The sequence below is a fragment of the Molothrus aeneus genome, chromosome 2, assembly GCF_037042795.1.
Source record: "Molothrus aeneus isolate 106 chromosome 2, BPBGC_Maene_1.0, whole genome shotgun sequence".
In the NCBI taxonomy this organism is placed as follows: domain Eukaryota; kingdom Metazoa; phylum Chordata; class Aves; order Passeriformes; family Icteridae; genus Molothrus; species Molothrus aeneus.
Genome location: NC_089647.1, coordinates 43050719 through 43072309, shown reverse-complemented (window position 1 = coordinate 43072309; position 21591 = coordinate 43050719). Strand labels below are relative to the sequence as shown.

Sequence of the window (21591 nt, the reverse complement as noted above, 5' to 3'; positions counted from 1 at the left end):
GAATCTTGTAACAGCTCCCAACAGAATCCAGACCGCATGGTCCTGTCTCCTTTTAAGCCCCGGGGACAGGGGGAGGGAAGGGACAGGTGAGGGCCAACCAGGTGTGAGGAGGGGAAGGCTCGAGGGATAAAGACACTTGGACAGGCCAATGAGCCCGGACCTGAGGGGCATCTTTTGAACTTCTGCCAACCACACCACGACCCTGCTGGAATGTTAAGATTGATGGACAGCTCTCAGCAGGAGGGCAAAGGGGAAAGGAGAGGTTGGCACACCTGGGGCGTTGGGATAGGTGAAACAGGGAATGGCGTCACACTGCAACATCTACTCTCTCCCTTGTTTCAGTTACCCTTAAAATTGAAAAGAGTTTTTATTCATTATAGGCATATCCTTTGTGTTTATACAGCATCATTTTTGTGCCTGCTATATGTGAACATAATCACTACTCCACAGAGCTGATAGTTTAAATTGTGCAGATAGCAGACCACATCTTCATAAAATTATTATAGATATTAATAGGAAAAAAAGGCAGAGCAAGACAAAACCATGGGGAGTAAATACATCTGTTTTGCAATGGAATCTGGGATAGGGTATGGGGCTATGGAAGGCTAGAACTGCTCTTTTAGTAAGTGTATCAGCTGTAATACAGAATTGGATGGGGGTGGAGACAGTTTTCACTAGATCAGATTCTGTGGAGATATATATAAAGCTACTTCCAGTAAAAGATTTGGACGCTGCAACTTTTGAGCCTTGCCCCCTAGTGCATTAGTTAGGCTTCATCCAACAGAGGATTTATGTGGCTAAAGCAGGCAATGGTCCCAAAGGCAGACCCAAATTCCCACACTGAGTTGCTGCTTAACCCTAGACAAATTGAGGAATCAAAATGATGCCTTATGTTTCCTAAGTACCCAGAGTTTGCTGCTCCTTCTTTCTTCCCATACCCATGAGACACTTCCAGTGGCTCAGAGTTCATCAGGAAAGCAAAGCCTGGAAGAAGTTTCCCCACCATTTTTGCTTTTATTGTTCATTTCACAACTTCCTTCCTACTTATCACTACGCCCCCACTGCACAAAGGCTTTGACTCTTTCAGTAACTTCTACTTTTCCTCCAAAATGCAAGTGCTTTACCTGTTTGAACCTGACCTGCACCCCTCAGGAGTTAGGAAGCAATTTCTGTATCCATCCATGAGGTTACCTGGTGGAGCAGATATTGCAAGAGTACTCAATGCCTTTCTTCAGACTACTGAATTTCGTTCCCATGAATCTATATATATTAACAAGTCACTTTTCTAGAGCAGGTGACCATTTTCCTCCAGTATGATGCTGGTTAATATCTTTTTCTCTCTGTACAGCAAGCATGTAAATGAAGAATACAGATTCCTTGGGCTCATACAATTGTCAGGACAATCACATTTAAACTTCAGGCTGTACACGTACACATCCTGCTGCTCTGTGACATTGCCAAGAGCACACAGAGAGTGCCACTAGAGGACTTTTTAGAACACAACTATCCTGTTTCTACCCAGTAATTTGCTAAGTTTGGTCTCTGATCTATAGAAATGTTGTTTGTGAATCTCACAATATTTTTAGCTTATCACCAACCTTAATTATAGTTTAAAACCCTGAGTTAATCCACTGATATTCTCTTTCCCGAAATTACCTTCTTTACTCACTTCTTAACCTTTCAGTTGATCTCTTGAAATGAAGTATGCAGGTGAGGAGACTGAAGTACTTCTTGAGACAGCCTGTAGCATTATGCAGCAACAGCTCTTGTCAAGTGTATTGCAAGACTTCTGTCAGTCAAATGTGTCATGCAGTAGTGAAGGTGTGCTATGAGAAAGCAAAGAGAAGCCTTCACCTCTGGGAAATGCTAGCCTTGTAACAAAAGTATGGAAATGCTTTTCTTTCAGTTGTCAGTTTCTGTGCAATATATCTGCAAAATAAATATTTTCCTTTACAAAAAATATATATTTCATGGCGAAAAATTTATTTTGCAGATCAATAGATTGAAGCCTAAAGGAAAGTGATAAAATCATCTTGTCCAATCTCCTGTAGAAATCCAGCTCAGGAATGTCATTAACCAAAAATCTTTGTGTCAACCTTATAACTTCTTTAAAAGTAATGACATCTCAAAGTAACAGTTTGAATGATAAGAATCTGCCACAGCTCAATTATCTCTACTATCCATATTATACAGCATCAGCTACTGCACTGTCACATCAGAATATTCTATTCCATTCTGACCAATTAGTTCCCATGAAAAACATCTTTCCCATGTAGGATTGTGCACAAATCACCTTTCAGATTTTTCTTGGGTAAACAGAACAGATTGAGTTTTTCAGGTTCTCACTAGAAGGCATATTCTCAGCCACTATCCTGTGGCTGCTTTGTGAATTATTTATCAACTGAAAAAATATGCCAACTTGCTTCAGTACTTTGCCTTGTTACTATCTGCATAGCCTAGGAAACACTCATTGATAAGCATGAATGCTATTGTCTTTCTCTTAGGGCAAACCAAAATGAAAATTCCTTCTGAGATGAGGCTGGAAGATAATTGTTTTGGTCCCACTTCCTTATATTCTTATAAATATCCACAAGTTTCAATAACTGATGATACTTTTTTTACTAACACAAATGAAGCAGTTAGAAAAGAACAAATAACCCCAAACTTTTATGAAAGCCTCATTAACTTGAAAGTTAAATGTTGGGCTTCAAGAAGAGTCATCAGACCAAAATCTGTGTGAGAGAATTTGTATATGAATTATAAACAAACATACACATACATCTATATCTATCTATATCTTTATATAAACACAAAAAAATGCAGACCATATTTGCCCTCTGTCTTTTTATGCAGCTCACTAAGGAGCTCTCTGGTGGAGACATTTGAACAGAGAAATATCTGGAGGCAGAGCAGAAGATTTTTTTGTTGCTGTTGTTCTTTGTTAAAGAGATATTGGAGTAAGGGAGAAACGGTGAAGGGAGGGAAGGATAAAACTGTAAAAATAGAGTGGGGGACTTTTTGTGAGGCAAAATTCCATAGTGACTACCAACATCTCATTTATTTCAGCTGACACCTTCTGAGTAGGTACATGGTTGCATATGTAACACTTCCTCATAGTTTTCCCCCAGGACACAGTTTTGTTTGCACTCCCAGTGCTGTGAATTTATAACTGAGGCATCATTTGGGTTATTGCATGCCATAGGAACTGTATTTTCACAGATGGCTCACCTTTCTTGCCAGATTTCTGTTTTTTACAGTGTCCTAATAACTACTGCATATGCTAACTTCATTCTCTATATTACAAAATATTGCCTTTAAGGGACAAATCTTGCATTTTTTGTCTATTTTTGTAATTACTGAAAAAACTTACAAAAGCATGAAGTGGATTCAGCACTTGCAAGCTGGAAATCAGCTACCACTCCTAAAAAAATGAATGCTTCTGAGCCACTGGACCTGAAGCAGTAGAGGAGGCAGGCAGGAGATGTGAATTACTGGATTAAAATACTGTTTATGACAGACTGTAGATAATTTTGCAGCTATATGCCTCCAGATCCCATTTTAGTCTTAGAAATCTATGATTCACCTTCTGAGCAACTTTCACACAAACATCACAATTATCAAACAAACCCTTAATTTATTGCTTCAAAAGATTACAGTCTGGAAAACCAAAGGAAACAGACAATGCCTGGGGGGCTGAAGAAAGAGCGTGTAAACAGCACAGATGGGCTTCAGAGATATTGTTGAGCAGCACTGCCAAATCCAAACATTTCAAAACTCTGAGTCAGGCACCAAAAAAGTCTTGAAATTTACTTACAATTCACGAGATGTGAAAAATAACTTCTTTCACTAACGCCTGCATCATAGTGCAGGCATATTCCCTGTCCAAGCACTGTCAGTTGTCCTCCCCCAGCAGTTTTTGGGTCCATTGGCTAATATCAACTATGCTTGAGGGAAGAGCAGAGAGCTGAATGCTGTTGGCTCCTTGGAATATAGGTGGACTGGGCTGGGGATCAAGGAGAGGAAGGCAAGGATAACTGGGCTTTGTTGGCACTGGCCAAATTTGCCTTACCTGTGCAGCTCTGTGCATCCCACCTGCAAGCCAGGCAGGTCAGCAGGGGAGATGTAGACCTTGTGTGGAACTGGACATATAGAGGAGCAAGGGGATATTTGGGGAAATATGAAGGATCTCATTCAAGAGGCAGAGGAAGGCTGCAAGCCAATGCAGTTTTATACCACAGGGTATGAAGGAAGCTGAGGGCATTGTGGCAGTGAGGTGTGCCAGAGCCCAAGAGCCAGCTGGAGCTCCACAGCCACAGAAGGCTATCAATATTTTAGTCCCAGATGTCCATTACAGGGATCAAAGCACGTGGTCTCATTAGCCCCTCCAACAACTGTTCTGAAAGGTTTAGTGCCCCTGCACCCTTTTTCAGGCTGTTAGGAGCCTCCTCCACAGCACACCCAGGGGCTATTGCTGCCTTGTGATTGACTAGCTCATTTGCACACATTCCTGCAGCTGTACCAAAACTTGCTTCAGGGTAGAATAAGTTAGTGAAGGTGAAGTGGTCTGGAAGAGTGGTAGAAGAACGCAGGAGACAGGGAGGCAAATGGAAACCTCCTCATGCTGAGATGTTACTTGAGCCAAGGTACCATGAAGTAAATCCTGGCGATATTCCTTAACAAATCTAACCAGCAAATTCTAACCCAGAAAAATCTTTGTTTCTGAAACTTGTGTTTTCCCCATGCCTTCTGTGATGGGAGGTGAGTGTTTTCATTTTCCTGCTGACAGCTCATGCCATCACAAGTTCACCAGCTCCACCAGCCTGAGGAAATCTGAATTCCTCCTCCTGGCCCCCCACTGCAACAACCGGTGCACATCAGCAGAGAAGAAACACGGTTCTCTGGTGGTGAAGTCCCCAGGCTATGAGCACATAAAGATTTGTCAGCCTGGTGTCTTTCAGCAGCACACCTTTCTCACATGGATTACAGCATCCTGTTGCTTACTTTATTTTGACATATATTTTGAGTTTCTGTTTTCCAGAGCATTCGAATTTTTTTTTTTTAAACAAAAGAGGCCTAATTGGAACATAGCAATCTCAAGAGCTTCTCTGGAAGCTGTAAAAAATTTTCACTTATAAAAGGCATTAGGTACAGATCTGATACCAAGAGTTGTGTAATGCTGTTGTTTTCTCACTTGCAAGCATAGGGGCTGAGGAATCTGCCCTTAGACCTACAGTATGGCTACAGTGCTATGCAAACAGTCCTACTAACACCCGTCTGTCACACATCACCCACCTTTTCCACTCCTACACCAGGCTCATCCTTGTCCCTTTATCTCAGGGAGACCTCACCTCAGAGAAGCTCTGTCAGATAGGTAATGGCTCATAGTCAGCTCAGCTCCAGCAGCAGTACATAAATCCAAAATAACTCAAGCTGAGATGTTTGCTTCATTGTAGACAGGTAAAAAGTCGTGGCCATCCGAGGATTTAATAGGTATCTTGCCTTCAGTTTGGATGCAATCATGGTTTACAGATTTTTGCAGTGACCCCCTATGATCATCTGGACTGTTGTCCTCCTTTATGCATCATGCTTATCAGATTGAACAAGCTCTAAGAAGTGTGCTGGAAGTGAAGGCTCCCCTATGCTACTGCTGAGGCCTGTTCAAAGGATGATTTAATAGAAATGCTATTTCTGTAATGAAAACAAATAGACTTTAAAGAGTTTAACTGGAGTTCATAAACAAGTACAGGCTCACTGACAGCAGCAAAGTAAAAGGATGTATCTAAAAGCATTCAAGACCACATGTAATAGGATGGATTGTGATAATCTGATTTAAAAGTGAGTGGCTTACTGAGTGGCTAGCCATTATTAGACATTCAGTTGATCTTGTCTGTCTCACAGGTTTTACATGTTTGTATATTAATACTCATAATCATATCCCCTCCCTCATTTTGTCTCCTTTCTACAGTAACTGATGCTTTTCCTTACAGTAGTGTTGCTTTAAATGATAGAAAGATAGAAATTATAGATATAAAAGAATGATGATTTCTCAGCAGTTCCAGCCTGTGGTATTGGGTTGGCAGCTTAATCAGGAAATGTGATGCTGTTCCGATGCCAGTAGACTATGCTGGGAATTGTGCTGGTATTTCTCAGGCTATTTTGAAATCTAGCACTTTCTCAAAAACTTGTGTCTTGCTGCAGAGTGGTTGGGCTGTGGGCAATCCAAATGTGTGACAAGCTAGACCAAGATGATCGCAAAGTCCTACAGGATCTTTGCAGAAATCAAACCAGCTGATGACTTACAGTGAGGAACTTCCTAATGTCAGACATAGGCTGAGATTACCCATTAGGAGGAAGGGACAAGCTGGCCAACATAGCCTATCCCTAGTGGAAAGGGCAGACAGTCAGGCTCTCTAGTGGAAAGTCAGATAGCAGGAGGCAACAAAAGCAAAAGAAAAGTGAGCAAAAACATGTCACATGTAGGTAATCCCATGTGATCCTTCACTGTATGGATGGTGAGTGAAAAAACAGGAGAAATTCATGTGACCTAGAACTACTAAGTCAAGAGTCTGATGACACTGGCAAGGAACAGACAGCCAGCAGAGACTGAGATCTGGTATTTTCTTGGGCATAGTTGAGGCCCCACTGTATTCAAGGATGTTGTGCCATGAATTTCATTAGCGATGGGTTCACTCCCAAGAATTACCTTTTCCTATATTCCTATTACCTTAGTCAGCACTCTGTTTAAAACCATACAAGGCTGCTTTCTGCATTGAAAAAAGAAGTGCCATGTGTGATGAAATGCTAAAATAAACATTAGTTTTCTTGGCTGTCTTCCATAATATGTATTCCACTTCAAATTAAAAATTAAATGGAGCCTCTCGGTGTGCCTGTTGGAGCATCTTGCCCAGCCATCCGTCTCCCAGCTGCGCAGTGTGCCACTTGCATCTTGCTGCCAAGTGTAAGCACTTGAACAATCCAAGCCAGGTGATTACAGCATAAAGACTCTTCTAATTTGTATTATGCTCCAAGTATTCTTTTATGTAGATGATGCTCAATTTATTCATTTTGGGGCTGTGTATTTGCAGGCTCCAACTCTGTTTAATAGATTAGTTACATTATTATATAAAGAGCTCGGAAGCCAAGAGGCTCACAATGTGAGTGACAGAGCCAGGAACAAAATTAAGGCACTCCTTTAGAATCCCAAATTCACCCCACAGCCTTCCTGCCTTTACTGTATTATAGAGCTAATATTTTCACCTTAGAACCTACTATACCGGCCCCTTGTTTACAGCACTCGTAATCCCCTGGGATACCGTTTGAAAAGTTTTAACCTCTACTTGGTCACTGACTGTGTAGTAAGGAAAGGTAAAGCCATAAAAGCAAAGCATGTGTTTTATGTAAGTTCTTTCTAAGATTTTAGATTAAAATTTTCTTTGATTGGAGGTGGTATGAAAAACAGAGGTCAAAGAATGACTGCGAAACAACAAAAACAAAAGTCTACATGATTTCATTCTGCTATACAATGTCAAAATTTTTCCTGTTTATATATCTGTATTTTGCAGTATTTGCTTTAAAATCTTTGTCCTCTTGGAAAAGTAAGATAATGAACAGATTATATTGCTACATTTCAAGGAAGGAAACAACAAAGAAAAGTCAACTGGAACACTGGATTACATAAATAAAGGCAATCTTTACTGACAGGGTTCTGATCCAAATATTTATTTATTTCCTAACTCATACAAAATTGATGCTTGTAGAGGTATTAGGTTAAAAGGGTTGGAAAATTAATTCTTCTAATTATCCACAGAGAACATATAGTACCGATGAAGCAATGAAAACCTCTTTGACTTGAATAAGAAATACATTACACATAATTTACAGAAATAAGATCTAGTGTCATAGAGAAAATGACATTTTAGAGCAACAGGATCAGCAAGGACATCGATACTTGTCTCTGCTGTGGCTGGAATGGGTCGCCCTTCACCCAGGTCCATCCAGTGGAAGGGGAGGCTTCCATTCCCCAATCCCACACAGGAAAGCCAACTATTTCCATTGCCAGGTATTTCACCTGTTTGCCTGCCAGTCACCTCTCTCCTCAAGGCTCGTACACCATCCAGTTCTAGCAAGATTGTAACACATTTTCTACACTAATGAGCTTGGCTGGATTCAGATCAGAGACCTACATGTAAAAGGCTAAAAACAGAAGGAGGCTCTGTTCTACTAGAAATTTATTTTGCAATCAGATGGAAAACTTCTGATCTAAAAGCTTAGGGGAAAAAATGTTGGATACCTGAAAGAGATGAGTAAGTCAATCCTGGATAAAAGTAGTACTAACTTTTAACATAAATGAAAGTGCTATTAAAGGTTTGTATATGTGTCATGCCAAATTCTACAGAGATGAGAAATGTAATGAAACAGTATCTAAGTCATTATAAATTTTGCTATTTACACAAAAGAGGAAAAAGAATATTTCTGACATAATTTGTCATGGTTCCCTTCATATCTTGCATACTTATTAAAATGTAGGGTTTCAAGTACCCATAGAAAACATATGAACGTGCAGAGAGAATAACCACAAGAAAGGAAAAAAGCAACCAAATTCTTAATTGGATTTAAAATAATTCAGTCCTGTATAAAGAGTCAAATCCTGTTCTTTTTTCCTCCCTATATTAAAGTTGCACTCATATTCATAACAACAGAAGAAAAAAAGCACAGTTGCTTCATAACACTGGACACGGCTTTCCAGAAACAAGATAGCAATTACTCAGAAATGCTATGGAAAACATTAATCACAGAGTAACTTGCTATTTACATTAAAGATACAGCCTCTAAAATTAATTTTAAAATAAAAAAGCGCTTTTTTTGTCATAGGACAGTTTTGTCAGTAACATGAAGTCTCTGTTCTTTGCTTTCTGTCCAGCATTTCCTTTGAGATATATATCTATAAACTTACAGATATACATCTGAGAGAGATGTATCAAAAGTTAAAACATGTCTGGATGGAGAGCCCGGCAAATTTTATCTGAAGCTACATTTGCAGTAGACAAACCCCCAAAGAAAAAAATGCCGGAATGATAGATTTGAATGAAGTTACATTCCCTGTCCGTGATCCACATAGGAACCGAAGTGCCTCAGTCCACAGAAGCAGAGCTAACGGCAGCAGAGCCGGCTCCCCAGTGCCACCAGGCTGAAGCACCCAGCCCTCGTGGGAGGCAGTGGTTTCCATCCCCGTGGAGACTGCTAGGACAGGAGCAGAGCAGGGTCAGCGGCGGTGATGTGGAGAGCTGTCACCCTCCGTGCGGGCTCCAGATGGGATCCCAGTCCCTCAGCAGTCAGTGCAAGCCACTCCTGCTGATGCCATTGGGAGTTGGATGAATCCCCAGGGCAGCAGCAGGCTCTGAGGACAGGAGTGCATCATGAGGCATCACTGATGCTCCAATGCAGTCCCATCATGTTGCTCATCAGCTCTGTTCTCACTAGGCTCTACAAAAGGAGTCACTGCTGTCGTGCTTCTTCCAGGGAACAACAGCTGAACCGGAGAGGAAATATTGAGCCCCACAGCACTTCTTATTCTTACACATGCGGGATGCTAGTGGCCAACCAGCTCCAATTCAGAACCAGGAAAATCCAGCCAAAGGATTTGTCCCCTAACAGAGCAAAGACAGTCTGTGCTTCCATCAGTCAGCACTCAGCTGCCCAGTCGTCATCATCACTCATCAAAACCAGTGCAAATTCACAGGGAAAAGAATGTCCGCATCAAGAGGGTAAAAATCCTTCCTCGTGTTCGAGAAAGGTACAAGCATTTACCCAGCATCTCTATCAAATATCGTAGAAAAGGTTACACAAAAATATTTAAATATATGGATACAGATACATAGATATTACACTTGCATAAAATATGTATATTCAAAACCCTTTGGGCAGTTTCATATTTAGCTGAAAATGTATGCTTTAGAAATATGAACCATTTTCTACTCTTTTCTAGTTTAAGTAGGAGGGGAAAGAAGCATCAGCCTTATTAATACTGAATGCTAAGTGCAGAAGTTTAGCTGTAGCTGTAGGGTTTTGAAGCAATTGATTTGACAGAACCTCCAAGCATAAACTCTGTTTTAAAAATCCACATCTATTCCCTAGATTGCTTATTGTTTCATGAAAATGAAAACCTACGTGTCCTGCTTGTATCAGCTAGATCTCCTGAGACCGTTCAATTAAACCTCATAAGCTTGCTATACCTCAAGATAGGGCTGTGTACAGGGAATATGCATGAACCTTATTGCAGTAATTCTGTGTGATAATAGGAATTTACAACTTCTCATATCTTGTCTAATTTAACTTTAGAAATAAAAAACCTTAGATGACACCACAAGAAGCTCACAGTTCTGCAAAAATTAAAGTCAGTATGAAATTTTACTAATAGACCATATAATTTACACAGATTTACATAAATACAGAGATATTAAAATATTAAATCAAAGCTAATTAACAAAGGATAGAGTTACATGATAATATTTTAACTCTAGTCACACTTTCGCAACTACTTTCAGTGGCATGAGATTATATAAATAATACATATACCTGTATATCCATTATATATATATATAAAGATATATATATCTATCTCTCCATCCTTCTTTTTTTCTTCAAAAATAGGGCAATTTTATAACTGCAATGAGATGTGACAAGCAGTACACTTCTGGGGAATTATTGCATGCCTTGAGTGCATAAGGCAGAAGGAAGAGTATCTGACTTCAGACACTAAAGAAGTGGAATCATCAACCAGAAACGCACTGGAGTGACTTGGAACATCTTATTGCTTTTATAAAACTCGAAATTATACACTGTTGGTTTGGGATGGGGTGGGGGGTGGTTTAAAGGCACAAAATAAAGGGGAAAGTAATACCTCTCTGTTTAGTGGAGATCAACAGTCAGGAAGCTCCATTAGTGCTCACTGAACACTCCTCATTGTCCTAAATCTATTCCCTGTGGTGCAATACTGTGCTGCAGTTGCATAAGGAAGTTAAACACAAAAGTTCATGCATCCTTTATTAGGGGGAAACAAAACAAAGCCAATTTCCTTGCCCAGCAACAACGAAGTAGCCATTATCAGCAAGAGCCAGCCGTAAACACCCCTCGCTCAGTGGCACACATGTCAGCTCTCCACACCAACCTCAGCAGGTGGAGCGGCTCCTTGGGCTCCCCGGTACAGCTCTTCCCTACAACGATGGAGGCACGGATCCAAACTTAACAGCAATTTCCCATCACACCAGGAAAGATCAGGAAGCGAGAAAACTGGGTGACAGAAATACTGCCCTGAAATCTCTGCATTTTGGGGGTATTATAGGGGGTATTATGGAGGACTTTTGCCATTCTCTTTCCCAGTTTTAAACTGGTTAACGACATTCACCCACAGATTACAGCTCCAGACCTCCTGGTCTATGTGTCTGGGATTTTTCAGTCAGATACCCTGGCAGACAGAGCATGTACGAGAAGAAATACAAAGGATACAGAATATTAAAAACTGTGGGCTATTACTATATCCTCAAATCACTTTAAATGATGGAACAGAAAGAAAAAAAAAAGAATAAATCCCTCGGGATCACTTTTTCTCTGCTGCAATTTTTAGATGTTAGTATTCACAGTAGAGGGCTGCCCTGCCTCTGCTACCATATCACACTATATGTTTCAAAGTTTGGATACGGCACGCTGTTAAGGCACCTTCAAGTAATGGTCATTGATTTGATCACTAAGCAAAGACGCATTTTCTGTAAACCATACTGCATCCTCCATTACACACAGTACCAGCAGCCACTCACACCCGCCAGCCAGAAACAACAAAACTCTCTCTGCTTGCTAGGGATAAACTACACCACTTCACAGCAGCCACTTCAAAAATAAGTATCTGCCAGGGTTTGGGAGTGGATGTTTTTAACTGCATTATTTGTTTCCTAAGAGAGAACATATGATAAAATTAAGTGTTGTCTGTCGCTAATTGTCTACAAGATTAGGAGGGTTGAAAATACACATCAGCCTAAAAAAGTAGAAGCAAGATCTGTACTGCTGCAGGATTCCTTGCTGGGAGACAAAGCTGTAAACGCAGGCATTCAGTGCAGGGTGCCTGGTGCAGAACTGGATTGTTTCAGGACCAACAGGAGGTACAAAGACAACCTCCCCTGGGAGGGCACAGGCAAGTTTCTGCACCTTACCCCTCCCTCCCACACAAAACAGTACTGGGTTTGGGTTTCACGAGTCATGGCACGGAGAAGGGGGTGCTTTTCAAGATCAAGGGAGCTGATGGGAGAGGAAAGCTCAGGCACCACTCTATGGAGACAGCTGACTCCATCCTCCAGATAGTGAGTGGGTCACTCAGTGCAGCAGCTGGGGGCAGAAGGCTGTGGGGTCAGAGGCTGCTTGCAGTTAAGCCCAACTAGGGGTGGCCATTTCTACACCAAGCAATATCCAGTTCTGGAAAGGAGTGAGAGGGGTGGGACAGGGGCATAGATCCCAGCACAAAAGGAGAGACCAGAGTGTACCATCAGTCTGCTCCAACAAAAGGGTCCCAAAGGCACCCACCAGACCTGCCTCTCCCCCACACCCCAACCCACACCATGTAACAATGACACAGGGCACAGTGGGAATCCCAAGAGCAGTGGGAAACCCAATTATCCCTGTACTTGGGGTAATAATGTCCAGAGAAAAGGGACCCCCTACCCCTGACCCTCTTGTGCAGGTGGATGACTTGATATTGAATAGCTGTGTGCAGCTCCTTCTCCAGTAAAAAGATGCATCCTTTCCTCACACAGTCAATGAGAAACGCAATGTGATCTGTCGTGCGCTTGGATCATGGGCTTGTTCGTTCATCTGAATTAGCAATGTTTTCTTCTTCGGGGACTAGAGTAATCACTCAGATATTTACAACATCAATCAGTGCCTTCGCGAGGTCTCCCCCAAACCATCATGACAAAATCACCGTCTGCAGGAGCCCCACGCCAGCTGTGTCCAAACAAGCCTGTGCTTGCTGAGAGCTGGGGGCTGCCGAGGGAGAGGAGCGCTGGATCTCCGAGTCCTGGGGGGGTCTTCCCAGTCGGCTGTCTCTTCCTTGGGGTGCCTCTCCCTGCACCACTGTCCCAGGGTGCTGGCTGCTGCTATTGCTGCTGCGGGCACAGTGGTCCCGTTCATACTCCTCCTGAGCCTTTTGCATTTTCCGCTTCTTCATCTTCCTCTTGTGGATGTGGAAGGTGGTGAGGGAGAGGAGGATCAGGCAGAAGATGAGGGTGACCAGGACAATTAAAACCAGGGTGGATGAGAAGGACTGAAAGAGTTGACCCACTTGCGTGATGCAGGTGCTGCTGGTATTTAAGGTGGCAGATGTCCTGTTCAGAAGACAAGGCGGCAGGGACAGCCTCAACTCTTTGGAGAGCTTGGCACTCATTGAGGAGGCTACGGAAGATGAGGATCTTCCTCTCCACTCCGAAGACGTCTAAATTTCAGTCGGTGTCGGGCTGCTGGCGGGCGCTTGCTGGAAATGCCCGGGATGCTGTCGGCTCAGCCTCTCGCTCGCTCTGAAGTGCCCGAGCAGCCTGCAAAGGGAGCCGGACACATCAGCGCCCCGAGGCACCCACCCTGCGCAGCTCCCCCCGCCCCAAACCCGGCTGCGGCAGCCTGCGCCCCGCGCCCCGCTCCGAGCGGCCCCGGCTCCCTGCCGGGACGGGGCACCGCGCCGCCGCTCCGACTTCGCCAATTCCTCGGCACCGCGGGCAGCACCGCCCGGCCGCTCCCCCAACTAGTTGCCGCGGGAGAGGCAGCGAGGGAGCGGCGGCCGGGTGCCAGAGCCCCGCGCCGCGGCGGCTCCGGGCTGCCGGAGCCGAGCGGGTCCTGCCCCGCCGAGCCGGAGCCGCCGCCCGCCCCGGAGCCCCCCTTACCTGCGCGGCGAGGGAGCCGCGGGCGCTGGGGGCTGCGGCAGCGCGGAGTGAGCGCAGGAGCGGAGGCACCGCCGCTTCGGGGAGCGCCGCCCGCAGCCGCAGCCGCCCCGGCCGCTGACGTCAGGGCCCGGCCCGCCGGCCGCCGCCCCGCACGGCCCCTCACGGCGGCGGCACCGCCCGCGCCCCCGGCCCGCCGCACCCCGCGCCCCCGGCCCGCCGCCGCCGCTGCACCCCGCGGCCCCGGCCCGCCGCCGCACCCCGCGCCCCTTACCGCCCGCAGCGCCCGGGGCTGCGCAACCCCCGCCCTCGCTGCTCAGCTCCGCCGCCACGCTGAGCGCGGCCCGCAGCCACGTCCCCACACCAGCCGGACGTACCGGTGCCAGAGGCACCGACTGCAGCCAGCCCCGCCGTCCCGGCCCCAGCCACGCAGAGGCGCCGCGGCCAGAGCGCCCGCACCGAGGCACCCCGGAGCCTTCACCCCGCGGCTGCCGTGTGCCCGCCCGCCAGCCGCGCTCGCACCGCACCGCACCCGGTGCCGAGCCCCCGCCCGTACCAACACCCCGTCCCTCCGCACCAGTCCTTGCTCGGGGAGGCTGGTGTCAATCGGTGGGAGCGAAGCAGTGCCAGGGACTCCTGGTGGGAATGTGTGTGAAAACTTGCCTTACGAAGGCTAAGTGCATCGCAGGCGCTTTAGTCAAGAAAAAACAGATATGAGCTGTCCATTAATGCACTTAAACCAAAAATGGGATGATTTCTAAACATAAGAAAATCTATTATTTGAGAAGTTCTTTCAGAAGTACTAACAGGGCAGAAAAAATAATTACCATTAGGATGGAGCTCTTCACATTTCCAAAAGGAACAAACTGATGTGGTAGTGTCTGGAAGCATAGGACAGCAAGGGCCATTGGTTTCATGTTGTGTGCTCTAGACTAACCCCATATGCTAGAAGGAGAGCTGCTATGAAGCTCTGGTGTAAGTTACAGGACTATAAGGAGAAACAGAAGATATCCATCCTTTCTAGTGGCTAAAAAGCCTGGAGGAAAATCTGTACAGGGTAAGCTGTGACATGAGTTGGAAAAATCTTCAGTCAAGAACAAAGATACGTTAGATCTGCTGACCCTGATAGCCAAGAACCTTTCACAGGGGTGGACAGAAGCTGGCTAGCTGAGCATTTAAGCACTTTGCTGCTTCAAGGCAGATTTCTTTTGTACTGTCTTTTGTCTCTGATAAGTGAATGCACCACAGCTTGTGAAATTTGGCCAGGCACTATTAACTCTGTGATTGTTCTGGAGAAAGATTTACACCACACAGAATGAACTACATTGAAGACGTACACAGAAGAACTACATTGGGATTATCCCAACCACTTCCAACTTAATGCTTCTGTTAGCATTCAGAAACACATAATCACATAAGCGATTATATGCAGGTGCTTTTATTAAGAGCTCTGGGAATCAGGGGTGTTTTCCACCAAATCTGACTCCGACCATACATTCGAGATGATTGTGTTTTTATATTCTATCGTTATATAACTTTCATGTTAATTATTAAACTTATATTGTTCTATTGTATACATAGATTTCAGCTAAGCATAGCCCCCCTTAAATTTCCAACATAGTTTCTCATGATTCTTTTTATGATTATATCATAATTATATTTAATTACTAAACAATCATCACATCTAACAATTATAACATTTATCATACTGCTTACGCAGATGCAGTGATCTGAGAAAACACAAAGCCTAACATTTTCAAAGTCTATCTTTAACATTTTCCAGGGCTCCACTATCACTTCCTCTAAAACCAGAGGAATAGGAGTTTCCATTACTCCTTCTCCTCCCCAGAATAGTACAGCTTGATGCTGGAGGGGTGCTGCACAGAGAGGAAAGACGTTCAGTCCAGTGCTGAGAGACAAGCCCTTGCCCACTGCTCCTCTCACTCAGCTCCCTCAGGTGCATAGCTGGTGCCATTGCTAAAACACCCCTCCTCATGCAGTGGGGTTGGACTCAGTGAGTGTTGAAAGTCCATTCCAACCCAAATTATTATATGATTCTCTGATTCTCAGCCCAGCATTCCTTGCATTCGTGTCCAACCCCTCTCACACACACACGTCCATAACCTCACTGGCTTTCTGCCTGCACATTTTTTCTTCTTCCTTGCCTTCCTCCAACGTGTGTATCTGAGGTCTGCATTAACCAGTGCTCTGTACTCGCTGCCTTAGAGGAGAAAACAACCACCACAGGCTGAAACAGCACATCAATCCTCAGGCTATTCCTTCTTTCTTCCCACTATTCTTTGCAAAGCTGCAGCTGAATGGGGGGGCTGCAAAACAGGGTGAGAGGCATGGGGGCAACTCATCATGGCCTGTGCCACTGGAGAACGCTTCTGATCCCACACAGAAACAACCAAGGTATAGAGCAGTAGTGCTGTGCTCCCTGACCAGGCTCCACTGAATCCTCTGGCCTAAACTGAAAGTGGGAAAAGGATAGTATTTAATCCCAGAAGCATGTGCGACTTTGTGAAGGTGCAGACTGCTGATTAGAAGTTGCTAGATGATTAGAAATAATTCATTTTAAAAACCCAAACAACACCATAAGAATGGCCTTTTGCACAGAAAACAGTATTAGGAGATATAATAAAGGTATGAGGATACCTTAGAATGTTAGCCCTGTTTATGGCAGAAATAATCAAATTGGGGATTGGATAAAGTTCAAAACCAAGAATTTACTAACTTGAGATGTGTTTATTGCAAAAGCGAATAGTTAGGACTACTTATTTATTGCACTAGAATATATAACTTCAGGTTTTACATGTTGGGAGAGGCAACACAAAGCTACTGCAAGTTAAATTACCTTAAACAAATTAAAAATCTTTTGTGTATTAATTTTACCTGTTGTCCATTGCCTTCAATTATTGACATTATACCTTGCTTTTAGGATTAGAAAATAGTGAAAATATGTCCTGTGTATTAGTATCATAATTATTCCAAGGTTTTTCTTAAACTGTAGAGAGTAAAAAAGGGATTCAGGGAGGGGACAGTAGTATAGACCTCAGCAAATGTTTAACTCCTTCCCTACTGTCCCAGCCCCTTCTCTGTGTGTTCATGTACAATCTTGCAATATTTCTTCTTTAGCTAAAATGAATGAAAAGCAGAGACTGTTCTTGCTCTTTCTAGCAAGTAACTTTACAATGTTTAACAAGAGAGTCAGAAGAGAAGCATTGTAAACTAAAAGGGAAATAACACATACCTTGGTATTCTGGTTCACATTGGCTGTGAGCCAACCAAATGGAATACCCATGAGCAGAATACAGAAAGTTTCAGAAATCAGGGGGAAAAAAATCTGTGTTGTTATTGTGCATTAGTCCTTTGCTCTGATTAACTATTATAATTATATTTGAATATATAAATAAAAAATATAGATGATGTGGTCATGAAAAACCCTTACTTTGTCTGGCATGAAAATAAAGGACACGATATCTTCAAGAGTGCCCTCTTTCAAGAATAAATTGGTCATTAGTTATAGTGAATTCAAGCATACCATATAAACAGTATGACATTTATGGGGATTAGGTTTCTGGCTCAAACAGGATTGGCCACTGTGTGATAGAGGACATTATATTAAAGGGATAGATTTTGAATTTTACAACAAGGTTTGTACTCATTAGAACCTTGATAGCTCCCAATTTTCTCTTGATTCCCATTGTTAAGAAGCAGACAGCATACATACTTCTAAATCCCACAAATGGACTTTCATACATGAATTTTTTTAGTCTATAATTAGAAGAGTTGTTCTTGCAGATACTAATTCCTCAATCCCTGTAGTACAAGGCCCTTTTTTCAGTAAGGCAGTTGCCTAATGAGATAACCTCTGTGAGCAGAGGCTGTTCATGTAAGTAAAGGTTTGATGGTTCAGGCCCTTGCCTATTAATGACCCTTCTTGCAAAAAAATTTATTGTCCCACCAGTGTTTAAATTTAGCACTTGATTGCATGTAGAATAATGCATGATCCCTTTTTCACCAAGATTGATGTCATCATTTGCCTGCCAGACCAAGCACTGCATGAATGCCAATAACCCTGGCAATAATCTGCTATCTCCCCATGGGATTAAGGCCATCTGTGTGGAAGTCTTCCAGGACTTCACATAGTCCCACTACAATAGGTGAAACCCAGTGATTTAAACATGGTTTGAAAACCTAGGACTGTAGATAGAATGGATTTTACCACCAAAATAAAATAAATTTTTGTTTTATATGCACTGGAAGTCAGTTAAGATCCTGCAAAGATACTAGAGGTGTCCTTCAGAGATTCTGAGCTGGAATAGCTTTTCTATGGCTGACAGTTCTGCTTCCCAGGCTACCCAGCTCAGAAGCAGATATTCTTTTTCTTTCTTTCTCCCACACCTTTTAGAAGAAGGTAGACTGGGTGATATGGACTCACAATTTTTTCAGTTTCAGGAGATGATTCTTTATGAAGCTTAAGGACAATTTTACATATTCATTTTCTATTCTTACTTTTGAAAAATATTCTTTTCTTGTTCTGGTAAAGAAACCTCCCACATGTGATGGTGAGAATTTAAAAAAAGAAAAAAAAAAGGATGCATGTGATGCTGACCAAGGAAGGTTACTAGGCTTTTGCAGAATTCAACAGGGTGTTAAATGGTTCTAGGAGTAGAACATAGATCCAGACTATGAAGAAATAAGTAGACAACCTTGAGCTTGCCTGACCAAATACACAGATCTAATTATAACATCAGAATTCTAAAGCTGCACATGCATACATCTACTAATGCAAAGTGGATCTGAGTAAATTTATTGCAAAGGGAGGAAAGAAGGACAATATTTTAACTGTAACTATGTACTAAAAATTCACTAAAATTTACTTTATTCATTAGCCAATACATTTTAGAACAGCAGGGTCAGAGTAATGACCTTCCACATTTAATATTTTTGCTTTTCTTAATAGTTTACAGAGTTTTCAGGGAATTTGGAGGAGCAGACTTTATTTTTAAAGAGAGAACATGGCTAGTGGTTGGTGAAACATCAACTAACTGTAGCAGGTCATCCCATGGGCCAAAGGCAGAACAGCCCTCACAAATGTTCATGTGATCCATCTGTAAGTGTACAGAGTGTAGAACAGCAACTCTACGAAAGGGACACTGAGGGTTACAGCCTGGCAGCTGCTGTCTGCAGCCAGAAGGCTGGGAGTGAAGGGACTCGAATTTGGGACTTTCAGCTCCAGGCAGCACGTCTCAGCCTGAGACAGGAGATTTTTCTTGTTCATTCCATGCACATAACAACCCTCCCTCTCTCCATAATATCCTGGCTTTGTTCCAGGGAGGAAATCTAAGAAAGCTGGGAAAGTGTAATGGATGACAAAGCCATTTACCTCTAGCTCTACTAATAAAAAATCCATGCTCAGTCAACTCCAGCACACTGTGCTGTTCATCAGCAACACACATAGTTCAAATTTTGCCCAGGGCCTTTTATATATATATATATATAGTATATATATATATATATATACTATATATATATGTATATCTGTAAATTTTTTTTTTTTGGTCAACTACTGTGTGATGAAGGAAGTTAGCAGCACTCATTATTATTCTGCTCTGCTGTTATCATCTCCTGGGCCCTGAACATCCAAGGGATTTTGGTTTTATCCCCCCTTCCCCACTTTTCCACTATTGCAATAGTAAAAGAAATCTTGATACCAGCTGCTGGAAATGCATTTTTCTTGCATTGTTGCACAGCTGAAAGTCTTTGGATAGCCTTGTTCTTTCAATTTTTCTGTCACCTTGCTTGTAGCCAGGATTTTAACCACTTCTCTAACAGAATTTTGAATTAAGTTTAGAAATTTTATTTAAAAATAAAATTAATTTTTACTAGCTTTGTAGCTCTTCAGCTTTTTTCTTCTGAGGCTGTAGTTTGAGGTGGGGAGTGAGAATATTAATTTTTTAATTAGAGTATCATCCCAAAACTTCATAAGCACAAAATTTCTTCATGCCCATACCTTCTAAACCAGGACCAGAAATGTGAAGGTCCTATTCTATGAGGTGCTGTGCCCTGTAGTCAGATCCAGCCCAGGATACAAGCACCTGCTCATGGGAAGGGTAAAATGAAGTACGTCATTATTAACTGCCTGTTGGATTGGATGGAGCACCTTGCAGCAGCAGCCCCTCACAGGTGCTTCTTTCCCTCCTTCCCAAAAACTCATGTGGCAAACAGAGCTGCCCAAGCTGCAAATGCCTCTCCCATTGCAAGAACCCTCCATCCTCTGAGCTGCATGACCACCTTGTGAAACAGAAAAGGCTCTGACACAGTGATGAGCTCAAGGTTTTCCCTCCATTGTTCCTAGCATTTAGCTGCTATCATGCACAATGTGCTTGTGAATAATCCTTTTGTACAAAAATAGCATTGTTTCAGAAGTGCTTATTTTACCAGTGGTAATCAGCAAGAAAGCAGTTGTTTACTGAGATTTCATTTTAAACTTGCTTCCTTCACCACTGTGTTTATTAGACTCTGCTGGAGAACCATGTAATCTTTTATTACTGGGCTCTTCGGTTTTCTCTCTGTATCTTTCTGCTAAGTTTTATTATACTCTTTGCCATGTCAAGTCTGAAATTAGACTGAAAACACATTGGGAAAGCAACTGATTTTAATCAAGAGGTGCTCTGAGAGAACATAAAACTCTCTCCAAAATAAAATAAAACCAACTGGAGCATCTGGAAATAAGGAGAAAATATCAATGCAATAAACACTCAACAATGTTGGCCAGTTTTTTTAAAGCTCTACAGGAACATGTTTGGATGTAGTAATGTCCTTGCATGATAGCAGGAGGCTGATTAGCTGTTTTGTACTCCAAGAAAGTATTGATACCATAACTTTACTTTGTGTGCTTAGGTAAGACTACGCCAAGGAATCCTGTTTCCTACTTCTTCTGACCTTCACACTTCAGCAGTTAAAATTAGGTCTCTAAATAATTGCTATGATACAAATATTTTTCCTTGTCTTGAGGAGCCCAGGACCACAGCCTAGCTAATCTACTTCTCACCACCTTTGTGGGTCACGCTGGAGAAACATCAGTGTAAAAAGGAAAAGCTTGGAAAGCAAAGGGAAAACTGAGTTGACAGATCAGGGAAGGCTGAATTTACAGGGTGGGGAAAATCTGGCAAAAATTAACGTTTTTATAGTAGAATGCATTTTGTAGAACTAAGAAGTGCAGGTGGAACATAGGAGATACAGCACAGAAGTGACAATCATAAATAGCTATTATTTGAGGAGCAACATATAACAGTTTGAAGAGAGATTTCAAGAAACTGAAATTGCATAACTGAAAATGATACAACATAAAAATATCATTTGTCATTTCAGCCACAGGCCTATGCAGACATAGTGCTATATGTGGTTTCAGCTGCTCTAGTTAGAAAAATATGTAATAATTCTTATAAGAATACGCATTTAAAAATTCCATAAACTGTGATAGCATGAAAAAACAGAGAAATGTTAGAGTACTTCTCAGGTAGGCAGGTATCATCTGCCACTTTCAACCCTATGTCTGTCATTTTTATGCTACAAGTTTGAGGAAGAGAAGGACATTTGGCCACAAAGTGTGTGTTAAAGTAGGGAATAAACTCTCAGGAACAAGCATTAGGAGAATGGGATGTCC

The 21591-nt window shown here is 42.7% G+C and overlaps 1 protein-coding gene across 2 annotated transcripts in view; it reads right to left on the bottom strand.

Annotated features, from left to right (window-relative positions):
- Positions 1 to 7670: 7670 nt before the first annotated feature.
- The window catches only part of C2H11orf87 (chromosome 2 C11orf87 homolog), a 28217-nt gene continuing 14296 nt past the window's right edge, over positions 7671 to 21591 (bottom strand). Inside the window, exons 1-2 of one of the 2 annotated variants that reach the window (XM_066544773.1) lie at positions 13920 to 14005; positions 7671 to 13577 (exon numbers count right to left, since the gene is read on the bottom strand). In XM_066544773.1, coding sequence (XP_066400870.1) covers positions 12953 to 13429 — 477 coding nt within the window. In that variant the 5' untranslated portion in view covers positions 13430 to 13577; positions 13920 to 14005 and the 3' untranslated portion in view covers positions 7671 to 12952. Of the gene's footprint in view, positions 13578 to 13919; positions 14006 to 21591 lie in introns of those variants that run through there. The other variant, XM_066544774.1, reaches the window with a different exon arrangement.